This window comes from Anas acuta, chromosome 6, assembly GCF_963932015.1.
Source record: "Anas acuta chromosome 6, bAnaAcu1.1, whole genome shotgun sequence".
NCBI classification, from domain to species: domain Eukaryota; kingdom Metazoa; phylum Chordata; class Aves; order Anseriformes; family Anatidae; genus Anas; species Anas acuta.
Window position 1 is genome coordinate 4,629,643 of NC_088984.1, and position 17,761 is coordinate 4,647,403.

The 17,761-nt window shown below is 38.5% G+C and overlaps 1 protein-coding gene across 4 annotated transcripts in view; it reads right to left on the reverse strand.

Annotated features, from left to right (window-relative positions):
* The window catches only part of ARHGAP15 (Rho GTPase activating protein 15), a 332,079-nt gene that overhangs the window by 253,578 nt on the left and 60,740 nt on the right, over positions 1 to 17,761 (reverse strand). For all 4 annotated transcript variants that reach the window (XM_068687083.1, XM_068687081.1, XM_068687084.1 and 1 more), the window contains one exon: positions 14,200 to 14,289. In XM_068687083.1, the coding sequence (XP_068543184.1) occupies positions 14,200 to 14,289 (90 nt within the window). The remainder of the gene's footprint in view (positions 1 to 14,199; positions 14,290 to 17,761) is intronic.

A 17,761-nucleotide genomic window follows, 5' to 3' on the forward strand; every position in this document is an offset into this window, starting at 1 on the left:
GTGAGGAATAGTAGGACATCAAATGTGGCTCAGACACACTTGTTGTTTTTAATAAAAAGTAAGGATGCTTGATTTGGGAAATAACAGGAATGGAAATGTTCCCCTAAAGCGAAGGAAAACAGGCTATGATAACAAGCAAGTAAAAAGTAGTTTTAAGCATAATTATGGCATTACCAGTATTATTTTTTAAGTAAGTGTCATGAATACTGCATAGACCAACAAGCACACTGGGACTTGGAGTCTTTTTTCCTAGAGCTCAGCCCAACAAACTGAAGTTACTGAAGTCACAACAGTCCAAGAAAACCGCTATGCACTTACTTAGTATTCAAGTCATTGGGTTCATCAAGGCTACTTGATAGAGTCCATAAATATTAACACAGATACTTAAATGAATCAGTGACTAAAAGGATGAGTTTTTACTCACATGGTTAAAGAGCTAAAGCCCAGGTCCCCATTTCGGGGAACATTTAGATGTGTAAGGCCCTATCACACAGTTTAAATCTCAGGCTGAAGCAGGCATCACTGACCACTGAGCTTTAGCATAAGAAATAAACCTACAATGATTTCAGTGTCATAAACAACCTTTTCCATACAGACCTGGTTTAATTCTGTCCGTGGCCCCAGCCAGCCAGGTGTGAGCTGGCTTTTGGCTGCAGCCCCAAGCTGTGCTAGGGAGTCCTGTGTCAAGGTGAGGAGCCCCAAGAGAGGCTGAGCTTATCTCAACATGGCTACAGGGCTTTGGCAGCATGGCCAGCTCCTTCTCTGTGGGTTTGCCTTCAAGACAGACAGGTGTAACACATTCCTTCCCCAAGAGAAGAAATCTCTGCCACCAGACCTCAGAGGAGCAGGATGAATTTGCATCACCACCTCAATTAAGGCTCGACGTGCTCAGTGAAAGCCATCTTAGAGGCTCTGACCTGCACACTTTGCAGTCAGTAGCACGTGGGCTCGTGTCTCCTGCAAGCACCCTGACTCCAAACTGCTCTCTAAACAAGGCAGACTATAAACACAAGAATATTACAGCACATATAGATAAATTCCTGATAGGTATCCAAACCTTGGGCAGTCTAATAGCTGCCTAGCATTGATTGCATGCTACACAACAATTTAGTTTGTTTTCCATTAGCAAACACCTCAAATTACATGAAAGGGAGAAAAAGTTCCCTAGCTACAAACATTAAATATTTATCAGCCTTATGTCTGCTCAGTCACCACTCCTCAAAAAAAGTCCATTAATTAAATACTGTAAAAACGATTAAAACACTTCTTTAGAACTTATTGGCACCTGTTAATTCACTGACCCTATGAGGCTCCGGCAGTAAATGTCTCGTTTGATTGCTTCTGTTACCACTAAGTCAGCAGCTTAAAGACAAAGGAGACATGATGCAACTCCATGTACCACAACATCGCCTTAAAACACAAAAGCCAGTATCTGGAGGCACAGAAACAGAACATTTATGTAGACAGGGCAGCACAAATAATCTATTTAACCTAATCTTTTAATTACAGGAAACATCTCGTAGCAAGACATACAAGAGCAATGAAATGACCCAGAGCTAGAAATCAAGATGATATATTTGTGCATGTGAAAGTAACACCAGCAGAATTCATAAAAGAAAACCTCCTTGGGCATTATTATCTTTCCATCAGGATATACTGTCATCACATTGAGAACAGGAGAAAAATGACTTAAAATATGTTATTAAAATACAAAAATGTAAAACAGAGGGGAAAGGAAAGGAAAACAAGACCAGAGAAAGGTAAAATTAGAGGGGAAAACGCAGGTGAAAAGCAATCTAGGTTTGAATAAAAAAAGGAGCATCTGAGGAGGGGGGGAGGAAAAAAAACAACAAAGGGTCAGACCCTAATAGCCTGACATATCACAGCACCTACTCTGCAAAACCTGCAACGATTTCAGTGTCATTATTTACTCATTTAAGCACTATTCAGCAGAGAGGGGGGTACAGATCTGGCCCTGCTTGGGCAGTATGCAAATCTTCTCCCACTCCTCTGCAAGCTTTTCAGGATAGCTGGCAGAGAGTCCCCTGAAGAGTCCTGGCAATGCCACACTCTGCGGTGGGAAACGAGCATCTTGCAAAGAACCCCTGAGATCCTCCTACCCCCTCAAATCTGCGCGAGTGGAGAAGTGTTGCCTGGGAGGGGGGTGAGACGGAGCGTGTGTGCAGGAGAGGGAGAGGAAATAATGCTGGTAATTATAAAAGAGTTCTCAGACAACAGAAGATGGAGATAATAATTGATCTCCCCACAATAAAAAATTGTACACTTTTTTTTCCTCTCTTTCTCTCTCTGTTTTCTCCTTTCCCATTTGCCAATTTGTGATCTTCTGACCCTTTGTTCAGACCCCTTACCTTGCTACATTTAAGTTATTACCGAATATTTGAAAAAATTGGCTTCCTTTCCTTTGATCTCCCAGTATTGGATTACATTCTTCCTACTCCCTGTACACAGTTCCTCACTCCCACATTTACTTTCCCCATTTCTTTGTTTACATTCAGTTTTACCATATTTCTTCACACTTTTCTCCACGGGTAAAGCCTATGTTATGTTCCAATACACATTACTCCCTCTTATTCCTTACTTTGCACTTTTTACTGATTGTGTAGAATATTTGTTTCCAGAATGACAATGAAAAAAAAAAGAAAATGTAATGCAATGGTGAAAACACGCTCCCTTTCTGCAGCCACAGCCGTATTGCTCTGCCATTGTTTTCCAGCAGAACTCGCATTTCCAAACTTGGGAATTCCCATCAGTCTGTTTGACAGAATTTTCCTGCTTTTTCTCAGAAGGTGTGCATTTTTCAAATACCAGCACCACTACAGAATTTCCCAGGAGTAACAGCTTGGCTTGAGGGACTCTTATTCAAGAGCCTTAGTTCCAAAAAAGCCATTTAAAACAGAAGAATCAAAACTAATGATTTACATTCTATATTTCAAAACAAAACGATAACCAATGCATTTCAAAATATTGCTATAATTATTTTCTACAGGCAGATAAATTGCTGGACGTCCTTGCTTACGCACTGGTTGGCAATTCTGTGAGCACTAAACAAAATGTTTATTTTATTTTCGATTGTGAATATAATTATTAAAAGTGTGATTCCAAATCCAAATCAGTGGAGAAAAAAAAAAAAGACAGGAAAGAAATATAAAGAAAAGAGGGGGGCACATTTCAGCTCCATTTCAGTGTTCTCTCAGCCCAAAGGAAGGGGTGACAGCAGCACACTCCCCAGGGTGTGAGTGGCTGATCCTGCCCCAAGGGTGGTGACAAAGCTGGAGGCCACAGCAACGTCCACTGGGCCAGCCCGGGGCTAAGATGCAACAAAGCTCCGAAAAATTCTCTCTTCAATTGTGATGCCTTTCTCCAAAACACATTTTTGCACCTCTCTCATTTCAATATGTTTCCCCCCTCCTCTCCTCAGGATGCCTAAATAAGAATCTGTGTTACTCCAAAAGACAGGGATTATTTTCTGAATAAATTGTGCTTTTTCTTTATAATCCGTGCACCTTTTCTTCTCCAGTCACTCCTACAATAAAAGCCAGCAGATATTATAAGTTGTTGAGAGTCGTAATAAAGTATTCAAACCATGGAGGAAGAGACATCTCTGGTCTCTGACTCCCACATTCACACCCCAGAGTTCCCATTTGCAGCCCCTCAAACACGCAGCTTGGGCTCTGCTAGACAAGGACAACCTCGCACAGGCTTTGTCCTGTCATCTCAGAGAGAGAAACATATGCATGGTGCTACATATACCTGCCCAACTGTGTAAGATCTACCCCTGGAGTAAAGCTGGAGAGTCTGGGTGAAGTCAGTGTTTTAGCATCACTGGGGGTAGGACTTGTTACCCTCAGTGAAAAATCTAATATTTACAGTCTATAGAAGGTAGCCTTGTACCATGACAAAATACTGGGCTGGGAACAGGAGTTGCTACCATAAGTAAAAAGAGAAGTAAAATGAAGCCATCCTACATTTCTATAAGTGCTGCAGATGGGGTATTAAAATGGAGAAATATTGGTTATTCCGGTCTCTTGCTCTGTAACACCTACTTTGTGTCATTTTAACTTTACCACGGATGAATTATGTGCTTGTTTCTAAATTAATTCAAGAGATTCAAGATAATCTTGGTCTCTGCATTGCTCATGATTAAAAAAATACCCAATTTTCATTGTTTTTCAGCACTGGAAGTGTTTGAAGCACAGGTCTGCTTAGTCCATCTGAGAGTTTGGCATTTGGTGGTAACAGGTTATTCCAACAGCTCAGGTTAAAAGCCTTCCACTGAACTATGCAGTATCAATGCAATTCATCTCAGCCCATAACAGATGACACATTCAATAGAATATGTAAAGTATGCCTCCACCTAGTGATGACTATGTACAAATAATAGAAAATAATAATAATTCTCTTACTTTAGAGAATCTTACTAATTGGATCCTACTTTCATAAATTAAAATGTGCTCTTACACAAATACTCGTTTATAAAAATGGGTAGTTTTCATCCTGAAAAATTAGTCTGAAGCCCAATCTGTAAAAGTTTACCTGCAAACTCTGATTTAAGGGAGCCCTTGACACATTCTAGGTTTCAAGTATGTTAAAATTTTAAATAATAATGTATTTGCAGCAATCATGTCTATAATCAGAAAAACAAAACAAAGAGAGGCTGATTGAAGTGCTGGGGATTTTAAGTGTTAAAATTATCTGATAATTTAACTTAGGTACTCTCCATAAACGAAATGGCAAGCAAACCACATCTCTTTGCAACTTTGTTTGCCAAAGAAAATATTTTCTGAGCTTCTTGGATCACCCTGTTTTACAGATGTAATTACATGAAATTCCTAGGAATTTATCCACCCCAAATCAGAGAAAAAGCAATAAAAGGAAAAAAGAAATAGAAACAGACACAAATATATATTTAATTAAAAAATGCAAGAATTCAAGAAATTCAGCCCCTAGATTCAAATTCAAATTTTCAACAAACTCTCATAAAACATATAAAAAACCCTATAAATGGGATCAGTTGGAGGTGCATCCTTAAAATCCATAAACTTGAAGAGGAGGTTCGAAAAGGGAGGGTCCCTTATCAAAAATGTTCTTCTGAGCTTTCCTTTCATTTGTACCATCTGGGAACTACCTTAAATGTCTTCTCAGGCTGACTACACTTGTATTACCATTTCAAAAAGTCTCCCCATCCCATTAGTGGTCCCTGAATCACAGCCTAAGAATGACTACCGGGCTGAAAAGAGAGAGGTAGATTTTCTAACAGAGAGGGCAGGTCACGATTTGCATCTCTTCCATTGCACTCAAATTGCCTGCCATTGTCCATGTAACACCTTGAAACATCCCAAACCATCCTCTTCCCAAAGAGTGTCAGCTATATAAATCACTCCCCCACAAAAATGTGAATCCCTACCATATCGTCTGGCATCCCTTTGTACACAAATGCGAGGTGCTGCCTTTCAGAGAGAGGACAGCCAAGGCTCCCCGTGCCCAGCCAACTTTAAATATCTGCCTCACTCATTAAAGAGAAACACTAAAATGGAGTACAGTGACTTAGCCAAGATTTTAAAAAATGTAGTGGCTGAATACAGAAATACCAGCACCAAACATGTAAACAAGTCAGATTTGATTATCTCTGAGTGAGTTCATTTAGGATTCATTTTTCTCTTTGTTTTTCGAGAGTTTGATAAATTAAGGGAACGTGTGCAATGTTTGGGCACATATCAAGACTTTTTTTTTTTTTTTTAATATTTAACTTACATTAAGGAGGCTGCAAAAATCATAATGCTTTTTAAATTGTTTATTTATTTTCACTCAGGAGAATCGAGCAAACCTGAAGAATTAAAGAAGCAGGAAATCCAGGCTCCTTTACACCTTTCTGCACTCCTTCTTCGCTGCTGATTGTCAGGTGCATGAAAATAGCATTGGCCCCACTTTGTTAGGTACCAGGTGCCCCACGTCAGGGCTTTATCAATGTCCCCAAACAGGATACCTGCAGCACTAATTCTCCTTACGTGCTTTACCTCGAACAAACCCGCACGAAGCCGCTCACCATTTCCCTACCAGAACCCAATCCCCACTTCAAAACATAAAACCACCACCGCATGCATAATTTAGAGATCGCAGGTTTACGGCAGCGCTCCTCCTTCCTCCACCAGACGTTACCTCATGTAGCAACCGGCTAAACCCAGCCTTAAAAGCCTAACCAATTCCCCCCTCAGAAAGGTGCCTAGGAACCGGTGGGCAGCCACCACACGGCCACCCTTGGCCCACGGCACGGCCCTCCAGGCCGCCCGCCATGCGATGCCAGGCCAGGCCGCACAGCCCACCGGGCCGCCTCGTGCGCTGCCCACGAGATGGCAGCAATATGTTTATGAATAATGCAGCAAGAGGCTGCAGCCCACTGCCATCTCGCATGTGAGCCACAAAACGCACTGTGTTTCTTCAGCTGAGGGGGAAAAAAATTAAAAAAAAAAAAAAATCAGCTGAAGGATGGGAGAAAAATAAGCCACTCCACAGCCGCGCTTTGGTTGCGGGTGAGCTGGGCACATTGCTTTTTTTTTTTTTTTTCCTAAGGTTCGGCGTTATCCAGCGCACAAAGTGCTTCTTGTGCACTTGCCTGTCTGTCCAGGCCCTTCTGCTCAGCAGTGCTTCTGGCCCTGACAAAATTATTGCACATGCACATTAAGCATTAACTGCTGTTACGTTTTATTTTTGCAACGCGGAAAATGCCTGTGGCTTGAAATAAATATTTTCTTTTCTGATGGACAAATAACATCTGCACTTCTGAAAGCTGCAGCGTAGCTGTCAAGAGCTAAGTGATTCACATAATTTCTTAAGAAGCACATGTGTATGAGCATACACAGACACTCGTACCTCTCACAGTCACTCGCGTATCAGCACTTACATCCGTCAAAAGACGGCCTCTTAAAAAAGTGCAGCGAGCTATTATTATAATCATTTTTGGCAGACATGGCTATGTACACATAATGTCAGATTTGGAGAATGTGTTTTTCTCCCCCCCCCCCTTTTTTTTTTCTTTAATCAGCCTGATCTTCACAGAACACAGGCTTGCTTTCCACTTTGATTCTGGAGCTCTGCAGGTCTGAGTGAGACCCGAGCTCTGCCGTGCCGCAGGAGCTGCTCGCCCCGGATTTTTCACAGCCTTCAGTGAGTGGCACGGCAGAGGCGATCTGCAGCACTGCAGGGAGGCACCAGACCGATAACAAATCTCTCTTGATCCAAATTTTCTATTGCCTTCTCAAGACTCCCATGAGTTGTGCAAGTTACACTTCTCAAGTGATTTTTTTCCATATTTTACATGACACAATTATCAGGAAAAAAAAAAAGAATCTAGCTAAAATGATATGAAATTGCTAATCAACTAAAGTTCTATTGAGAATTTTGAATCTTTTTGAAAGTAGCCAGTTATGCAAAAAAAAAAAAAAAAAAGGGGGGGTGGCATATCAGAAGTGCCTTCACTATTTTGTTATAGGAATAACTAACTTTTTCACATTATTAGTAACTTGTTGAATAGGATTATCATTATTATAATTATATAGATTATATATAATTTATCTATTTATATATATATAAGTTATATATATAAATATATTTATAAAATAGTATAATAATTATATTATATTTATAAAATAGATGAGGCCTTTGCTGACACCAGAGAAAGTTTTGTCTTACCCAAAAGTAGAGACAGGAAGCACAAAATTGAAAAAAAAATGTTAGCTACAGTTTTGTAGCCGCTTTATTTTATCTGCTCAACATGCCAGTTTTATGTACACAGCTGCACTACTTGGCTTTTCATTCATACTGTTGCTTTGTAGAGATTGAAGACTTCGTTTCCCAAACCCTTTAAAGGCACGGAGTTGTCAAAGTCCAGAGTCTTCCTACTTCATGCCCTGAGAAAATATTGCCTATTTTCCTTTTTGAAATATAAAGCAGAAACATTTGGGGCCATATTGTAAAACAATAAGTTTTCATGTTTCCTATGTTTCTCTGAAACTCTTGTTTCAGTTTCTTTCTACTGTTTTCATATGTATTAAATCCAAGGTGTTTCAGTTTACCTGTTCCCATCATTAGGTAAAAAGCTTTGTTGTCACTGCTTGTACCAAAGGGCTGCTGAAGTACGTCCCCCTTCATTTAAAAAAAAGATTTTAAATGAACTTGAAATGAAATGACTGAAGCATTAGTGAGAGAAGGCAAGCACGCTCATTCCCCTAGGACGGTTTAAGCCTGATCATTGCTCACATAGCACTCCTGAAACAAGGATGAAACTAGGTATCACGTAACTTCTGTGCGTGCCCCAGTTTCAAACCCATTTCTTATCCTGGACTAGATGAGGATCTTTTTCTCTCTCAGCTAGAGCTTCTAATTTCCATGTTTTTTAATAACCAAGGGTAACTCCTTAGGAACAGCTACTGTCAGGTAAACTGATTGCCATTAAATCTGCCCTTTTCTTAGGAGAAAGAAAACAAAACAAAAAAAACTTTCCCAAGTATCTCTAAATGCCTCTCCTCTTTATCACCTTAAAATGAAATGTCATGCTAAAATCTTCATGAGGCAGATCTGTAATGTTTACAACGCATATAATAAGCAATTTTATACTGTCTCCAAAACTTTCCCCATGATCACTGCTACTTTTCTTCTGCTGTTATGTTCTCTCTTACTTTTTTTTCTTAATTAACAATAAAACTAAGGATATGGGAATGCAATGAAAAAACAGCTCTAGTGTTATTCTAATCTAACTAATCTAGTGATTAGTTGCATAAGATCCTGAGGAGTTTTCATGCCATATCAGTGGATTCCAAAAAAAAAGATTGTGATCTGAACTGCTTGATACACAACATTTGGGGCCTTAAGGAAGCGAGGCAACGAGCTACAGAAAGCATGGTTTCATTTGCAACTTCTGGCTTAAAATAAATGAAAGGGTAATGTGGCAATTAGTAGGTATTAATAAAGAGACTCTTTTTCAACAGATGTAAATCAGAATTAATTCCAGAAATGTCAGAGCTACACTATTGTGAAAGTAGAGTAAGAATCAGGTCCCAGAATCCTGAAATCAGTAAAAATGTTTATGTTTAAAGTATCCACTATCCACAGCTCTGATTCTGTGCTTTGGATGCATCTATGCCAAAACAGAGGAAGTATTATGTGGCTTTCTTCATGAAAAACATTAAGAATAAAGAAAAGAATGCATTCATGGTTCTTGTATTTAGGTTATAACATAAAATAATTGATATATGAAAGGTCAGAAGATTGTCTGTATCCATCCATTAGATTTTAGCGAGCATTTGGCAGGTCAGTAAGGTAAGTCAGTGTCAAGACAGCAGGAAGAGGGAATTAGAAACACAACGCAGAGGCCACTTCACTTTGCTGCATTCATATCTCCCAGTTATCCCAGTAAAAATACTGCACTTCTTACATAAAAATAAACACTTGATGATTTAAGATGATGGTTAAGACCATTTTTTGGCTGTTTTTTGATTTTTTAAAACTACTTATAAATTGATTACATTTGCTATTTAAAGAACCTCTCACTGATACCAGCTAATAACTGTGTGATGCAGCTAAGTTTTTTAACTAGGCAATGATATATTCAGGTCCCTCTGACAGAAATTAAACGCAGTCATAGCAGTAACCTCCAGAAGCAGACAAAATGCTATACAGACTTTTCTTTTTGTAAAACAGCAGCAAGTCCTAAACATCAGTTTAATGCATATTAAATTTAAAGCCAGCAAAGGTTACTGTGTGTTCTTGTAGGAGCTGCAGACGAGCACTCTGAGGTTCTGGAGGCAGAACTCTAGGGAAAGTTTGGGCTAGGGAACAGGCTCCAGCTGCTGATGAGGACCACCAGAAGCTGCACATCCATCCAAGTGCAAGGTGCCTTCCTTAGGTTGGCCTCCTCTATGCAGCATTTGCATTTAAAACCATCAAAAGAAATCCAAATACCAATACCAGTCAAAGCCCTTCCTACATTCTCAGTGCTTCCTCTTGAGAGATCATGGAAAAGAAAATGATCCCTCCCATGGCAAAAAGTGGAGACTTAAAACATCTCTGGGAGGCATCCAGATTCTATACTAATACCACGGTATGTAGAACAAAATAGTTTATAATTCAGATTATGCTCATGGACAAAGCTGGAGTAGCTTCAAGGACAAGGGAGTTACCCTAGATCAGTGCCATAAATGTTGTTATATAGGAAACAGCTGCAAGATAAATTCTTTCATATTATACACAGGTACAGTTGCACTTTCAGCTGTCTCACTGTTGAAATACTGTATGTATACTGTAAACACAGATTTCTCTACTTGTAAAATACATTTTTAATACTTAGTTGCACATGAATGAGTAGCCCCTTATGGCTGAAGGTTATAGAAATAACCAACATCACACCAGACCTCTGGGAAGTGCCAGGGCATCAAACTCCAGAAACTTTGTGTATGAAACATTCCTAAAACATGAACTTGGTAAACAGGAAAAAAATATCACTAAAGAAACTAAAATATGTCTGTTAGTTAAATGAATAGGGCTATTAAGAGAACAAAGCTGCTTCGCGAATTCACAAGTATGCTGCTCATGACCTTTTATTGCACTCTTTACCTCTCTCCAATTTTTCCTTTTCTTTTTTGAATTACCCAAAAGAAATCTTCCCAAACCTCTTCAAGAAAATAGTCTACAGCCACAAGACTTTGTGCTAATGAAGCTCCAGGATTGCAAAGCCAGAGGTCAAGAGCACATCTTCTACAATGTCTGGGCTGAATTTTAAATTAAAAGAGCTGCTTGATTTAGACGTAAGGATGAGTAAAGCAAGGGAAGAAATAAACTCCAGTGGAAAAGTTTACTAGAAGCAGAGAACAATGAATATTGAGAAATTCTGTAAACTTATCTAGTTTTTGATGTCTCAGTAACCACACTAGTGCTGACTGCAAAGTAGCCCATTGTGTTATTTTCTTCTTTGGTAACTCATATCAAAATCTACCTATCCAATATAAAATGAAACCAAAGAAAGGAAAGAGGAGAATACCAGAGTGACATAGGCAGTTTCTGTTCCAGTTGCTGACTGACAACACTGCCATCCCTTAACATGGTTTTATTTAGTTATTACAACCATCTCTCTGTAAATGACACTTAGGATTATTTAAGATTATGTTGTAATCCTTTTAATCCTCAGTGCTTTAAATTTCAGGCTAAACACCAAAGAGCAAACTAGCACTTAGCAGAAATATTTAAAGCATGTGATTTGAACATAAATCTTCTTTTATTCACCACTCCTCTGATGAAGACCTAGTGTATCACGTCATTCAGTCAGTGAGAGCAAACAGCACGGTATCTCACAGCAAACTGCTATGTTTCCCCACATCCTGCAAAGCTGTTTCAAACCAGTTCTCTTCCTTGGTGCTAGCTATATCATCAATAAAATAAATGAAGGAAAACGAGAAGGTTATATTTCATGACATGCATATTTTCGGTTACTATTAAGGAAAACTTGAAGAAAAAAAAGCTAATATGTTCATCAAGAACAGAAATTACTGCATGCACAAATTGGATAGTGTGAAAGGCAGATCAGACTTATCCTGTTAAACAGGGAGTAGCTCAATTAAAATGAATGGAGTTAACACTGCTGAAAACCTCATGATCAAGACCAGAAACCCAAATCTTCCTGCCTGAATATCATTTACTTGCAGTTTCTTCTTCCCCCCCGCATCGATCATGTTTCCAATTAATTTTCTTTATGATACTCCTGTACTCCATCTTCTTGTTACCATCCATTAACTGTCATATGCTTAGATTTTAAATTCCAGATTTCCTTCTTTTTCTTCAAACCAAAATCTCAATAGCCATTTTCTATTTCTAATCTATAATTCATGAACTCAAATTGAGCACCCAGGCTAAATCAAACTCAAAATTCTGCATCTACGCCTAGTACAATACATTAGCAGAAAGCAACCATTGCTCTGTTTGGATCAGAAAATAATGTTTTATTGGTCAGAAAGTAATGAAACAAAAACCCACCAACCATGCTTTGTTGCCATCCTTTGAAGATATGATCATACTTATTTCTGATCATTCCAGAGTTAGTCAGCTAATGTATTTAATCAGATCGCAATGCAATGCATCTATATTTAGGTCACGCACACACAAAAAACAAGAACATCAAAAAAATTCCAGCTCCCACGTTCTATTCATCTGAACAAATCTATGATTAAGTTGACATATATTATCAATCTTATTCCCATCCATTTTGAATAAGCAGAGCATCAGAAGTGCTTCCTGCAATATTCAGTACCCAGGTACAAACTGACCTCTCTGCTTTCGAACTCGCCTTGGATTTCCTCCAGACTATGTCATAAATCTTCACTCACTCTCTAGTCCCCTTCCCACTCTATCTGCTCGTGTAGCACCACTCTCCTTCAGTCCTTTCCTTTCCCAAAATGTCACCACTACTGATGCCAAAGCCTTCTCCTCTTTCACTCTTACCATCTGGCATAATCTTCTTGTAGCTCTCTGTCTAAACAATGCTCCATCCCTTTTCAAAATGTGTCTTAGCATATGTCCTTCCTCCCATGCTTTTACTTCTTAATGTCTCTCCCACTCACTTATTGGCTTGATGAAGACACGTTTTAATGGGTTCAAACAGTAGTGCATGAGTTTCCTTTCTCACATTATTCTGATTCAGTGGAGTTCCACCTCACACTAAGAGAAGTGAGAAGAAAATACATTGCAAGTCTTCATACAACTAGTTTTGATAAATCTATAACAAAGCTTCATTTGTCTTTGCATTGGAAATGTATTAGCTTCAGTGAATCACCTCTCTGATACACATTTCCAAACAGAAATTTTGCTTACTGTGAAATGAGAAATAACCCTACAAGCTCAGAAGGCTCGTCAGTGTGCTCAGGGGGTTGTGGGATTGAAGGCTAAGGTTATACTTAATCACTTTGCAAGCAAAAAAGCTGAAGATTGACAGAAAAACCAAAATATTTATTTTAAAAATACCTAGGAAATGACAAAGCTCCAAGTGTTCTTTCAAGACAACCTGAAGGATGTGGGGGGTAAGTCTATCTTGAAGATGAAGAATATTTCTAAATATTGCATGTGCTTTGGAAAGATGTCTAGAAAAATAAACCTTGAAAAAATCTCTGTAACACCCAGTTGACCTGAATAGGTTTCTCCTCGATAAGCTGAGTACAGTCCCTTCGGGGGTTTTGTATGTGATGGCTAAACCCCAGACCCAGGCACAGTTGGTTCCTCCAGCACATTTCAGTTGGTGGTGATGCAGAAGGACTATCTGATAACTAACAATATCTTGACCCTGGCATGTTTGCTTCTGTGTCTCTCTTCCCTTCATAGTTTACATTATTAAAAAAATCTTAGCGTTAGAATTCTGGGAAACAACTCAATTCATAAAGAATAATATGTTGATGTGGCTTGATGCAACTTTTAGTGAAACAAAAAAACCCTCTTTCTACTGATATTCATGGGAGCTGGATTATGTCCAAAAATTGAAAATGTTGCATTAAACTCTTTCAGCCTCCAGATCCTGGAATGTTAACCTTACAATAACACTCTTCTCATCCTTTCATCATCTAAGGCCTTGATCCTCCCTTTCAATTCAATGGGACTTAGATGTAGTAATTAAATAATATTATTTTCCATGAATGAATAGACCTGTGAGAAACATACATCTTTCTGTGCTGGCCCTGACAGAGGCAAGCTTTTACCATCTTCCCCTCCCCTCCCCGAAATGAACCTGGGTCATCACCGTCTGAGCACCCTGAACAGCAATAAAAATAAACAGAGTAACCGCACTGCGTTGGAGCAATGCTTGTGTAAGCAGTTTGAAGAAGTTGTGTTTATGGAAGTCCTTTAGGTCAAGATTCTAGGCCTGAACCCAAAGCAATTACCTACTAAGTTTTAAAAACAAATTGAATACAGAGCATTAATCAATAAATCAACAGGTTCTCAAGTGTTTGGGAGACTCAGTCATCAGAAATCCTTCCCTTGAAAAAATAGTAAACCGACGCTTGATAAAATGCTACACTCCTCTATTAGTAGGAAAAATGCTGTATTATATCAGTCTCTAGTTATTAAAATGAAGGAAATAAAACCTACCTCTTAGCTTAACAGATTCTACACTCAAACGAGCAATGAAATGCATGCGTTGCCTCTTACCTGAAAGACGTTCTTTCTGCTGGATTTCTCTGGGGTCCACTCAATCTGAGCACCACACAAATCCACACACTCAGGTTTATATCCTGGTTTCTGCAAAGAAAAAATTAACCATGAATATGACCTGATTTTCCACAAGTGGACAAGATCACATAAAATAAGAATAGGTCAAGTTCAAGTGAAAGATTATTGTAGTGCAGCTGCTGGTATTACCAAAGAGTTCATTACTCTCTTAGATAACCACTTCCCAGGTGTGTTACCTCAGAAATAAAGTTCTTACACTAAATACATAATTTTAAATATAGTTAGATGTTTTGCTTAAAAAAAAACAAATGTCTAATACACAGTAGATCAAAACACAAATGCATACACGTTGACCAGAATTTTTTAATTGCTTGCTTTGCAAAACCTCGTGAAAAGCCACTGTGTTTCAAGATAATGTTTTGTGGGTTTTCCAACTGCAAATTGAAATTGATGCAGCTGGAAATGACAGAAACTAGACGAGAATCTACATCATCGTATCTGTAAGCCAAGCTATCTCTTTTCTCCACACGTATCATCATTTCCAGCTCTAAAAAAAACTCAAAAAATAGAAAGCTTTGAGGGCATGTGTGACACCCAGAAAGCGCTCAACACTTAAGGCTAGCTCCACATAGTTTGCTACTTCGCGATGTCAGTCCACGCATCCCTGAATGACATTGCTCTGTCTCCCCAGATCCTCCGTATGGATGCAAACAATTCAAAGAGCAGATTTTTTTGCCTGTACCATTTACGTTCCTGGGAGGTGGTGTAAAGCACAATAATCTTCAATTGCCATCTAAGCTCCTTCTCCAGGGACTTTGCCTGTGCAGCAGTTTTGGCAAAGCCCTTGTAGTCTGAAGTAGCCTTCATAGACTAGGTTGCTGCACATCCCAAAGAATAATAAAAATACTTCCATTAACAGTGTAAAGCACTAAGAAGTCCCTTTTAGTAAAATTTGGAGTAATATCAACACAAGGTAATTAATCAGCTTGATGCATCTTTTTTTTTTTTTTTAAGGTAAAATGTCTTAAGAACAATGGAGAAATATATATATATATATATATATATATTGGTGACTTAATAGAAATGACAGTGGCCAGTGCATCATTAAGCAAATAATCAGCTTTCCAAAGATTGCTCACTGAATTTCTCTGATGTTGTTATTAAAGGACAAAAAAAGTGTGTGCTCTCCAGGGTGCTTTTGGATAGAAAAGGATCTATTTAGGATAAAAGAAGCAGAGTAAGAAATCCTGGTCAAGTAATTTGCAGCCATAGTTTCTGGCATCTTTCAGTACTGGAGTTGTAATTATGGCCTCCATTTGCCAAACCATAAAAACTACCATGGTTCAGTTCTTCTCAAACTGAAAGTCCAGCGTGTTTCTGTTCCTTTTCATTATTTTTTTTTAATACAAAAATGTTATTCAAAGCAGAAAGATGCTCTTGTGGCTAAACCACTGGAAGAGAAGGGTTTGGATTTTTTTTTCCGCAGCTCTGCCTTAGACTTCCTGTCTGGTCTCTGACAAGAGCTTAATCTTTCTGAATTCTAACAACAGATCAAAGCTGCAGTATTGATACTTGATTTTACAAAGGTGTTAAGAAATTTAACGAGTTACTATTTGGAAGGCAAAAGTGGACAAGTTGTTTTTTTTTTGTTTTTTGTTTTTTTTTTTTAAAAAAAAAAGGATGATAAAAGGATGGTAAGGTTGAGTCTGCAGATACTTGAACATAAAGAAGGCAGCTTTACTCAATCAACAGAAAAAGTGGAGGCATTTTGGAAACACATAATGAGATGAAAAGAGGATGAAAAAACATAGACAAAGAACCTGGAAATAGTTTCTTGATAGGGAAGCATACTGGGTACGGAGTGTCTTCTTCTGGAAAACTGCTAAGGCATTTCACACTGACATGAGAAAAGCCATGGAAAGCACATCCACCATTGAAAGTTTTGCAGAAGGTGGAATGGTAAATTGTAGAGGACTTTAACATCTTTAATTTGCATGATTGTATAAAACTGCAGGTAGCTGTAGAAGTTGGAGTCTGTGCACTCAGGTGCACACACAGTTTGATTTCCTGTTGTAATCTGGAGCTGGTTTGCTGCTCAGATTCTGCAATAAGCAGAAGAAAAGGGTAAGGATGTGCACCTCCCTTTCCAGAAAGGATGGGATGCAACCTCAAGGTCTTGGAAAGATAAACCCACCTCTGCTACGTGCAAACAACTCAAAAACTTCTCTTTTGGTGAAATCAGCAATTCTGCCCAGAATAAGATGGGAGGTGTCTGTGAACACCTCATGAGGCTCAGGGGTATGATGTAGTATATAAAGCCTCTGATGAAAACTGCATACAAAACCATCCAGATCCTTCAGCGCTGGTTGAGTATGGTACCCTTCCCCAGCACTCAGGGAGCTCTGTGCAATGGGGACTAATGACCCCTGCTTAAATCCATAGGGAACCGAGGAAAAACACCTAGAAATTCATTCTGGCTTCAACACAGTCCTGCTATTTATTGTTTACTTTACCCAGAGATACTGCAGGAGAGGAAGCTAAGGTTAGCATGAAAGCCTGAGCACTCTGCGTCCTTGCTTTGTGTTTTGCAGTCAGAGCAATTATGTTATATCAGTGTTGTTGGAGGGGGTTATGCTGTAAATTGATACAAGTGTCTGCTGCAATGAAATCTTCCACAACATGAATATGGATTTCAGCAGCATTTTCACTCACTAAATTACTTTGCAGATGGGCTAATAACCTGAGGTTAAAATAACCTCTGTTGAATAAACTATCTCAGGGAATAAACAGACTAGTTTTTCTTGGTCAGAAAGGCCAACTGGTAATAGAATTTAATGCTGGTAAGAAAGAGTGGGGCTGTGATCTGTTTAGATCACAATGTCCCTAATTTAAAATAAAAGACAAGTTATATTCTTACGAGCACTAAAAATGCATCAAAAGCATGACCAGGAATGATCAAGGCAGGAGCAAAAAGATACTAATTTAGCTATGTGGGATCCAAACTTGATTTTCAGCAATATTTGTAAACAAGCACATATTCTGAGACTTTCCTCTACATGCGTTAATGATCATTATCTCTATTACTCATAATGAAACCAGATATTAGCACTACCTTCACAAGAAAGCTACGGATCCCAGTCTTTTCTGAGCAATTCAATAGGGAAGTTGTTGTTAGAGAAAGTCTGGTATCTACAGTTCTACAAAGGAACAGCAAAAACTGTTTTCAGATAGACTAGTTCTTTGAGTATAAATATTATGAAGGATTTGGGTAAATATAATTTTAAGTCACCTCTAAATGTTATCCTGTCATCAGAAGAGGTATAATTAGAATGTGCTTTCATTTTCCTCTCATTGCCTTTATTGTGAGATATCTTTCCTCTTATAATGATTCTGTCTTTTTTAAAATTTTCACTTCATGTACAGCATTTAATAATTAATTATTAATGAATTAATATCTTTATAATACAAAGGATCATTAATCTTTTTGTTAAGTCACATCATTTTCCTGCTAACAATAAAAATGCTTTGTTATAATTCATAC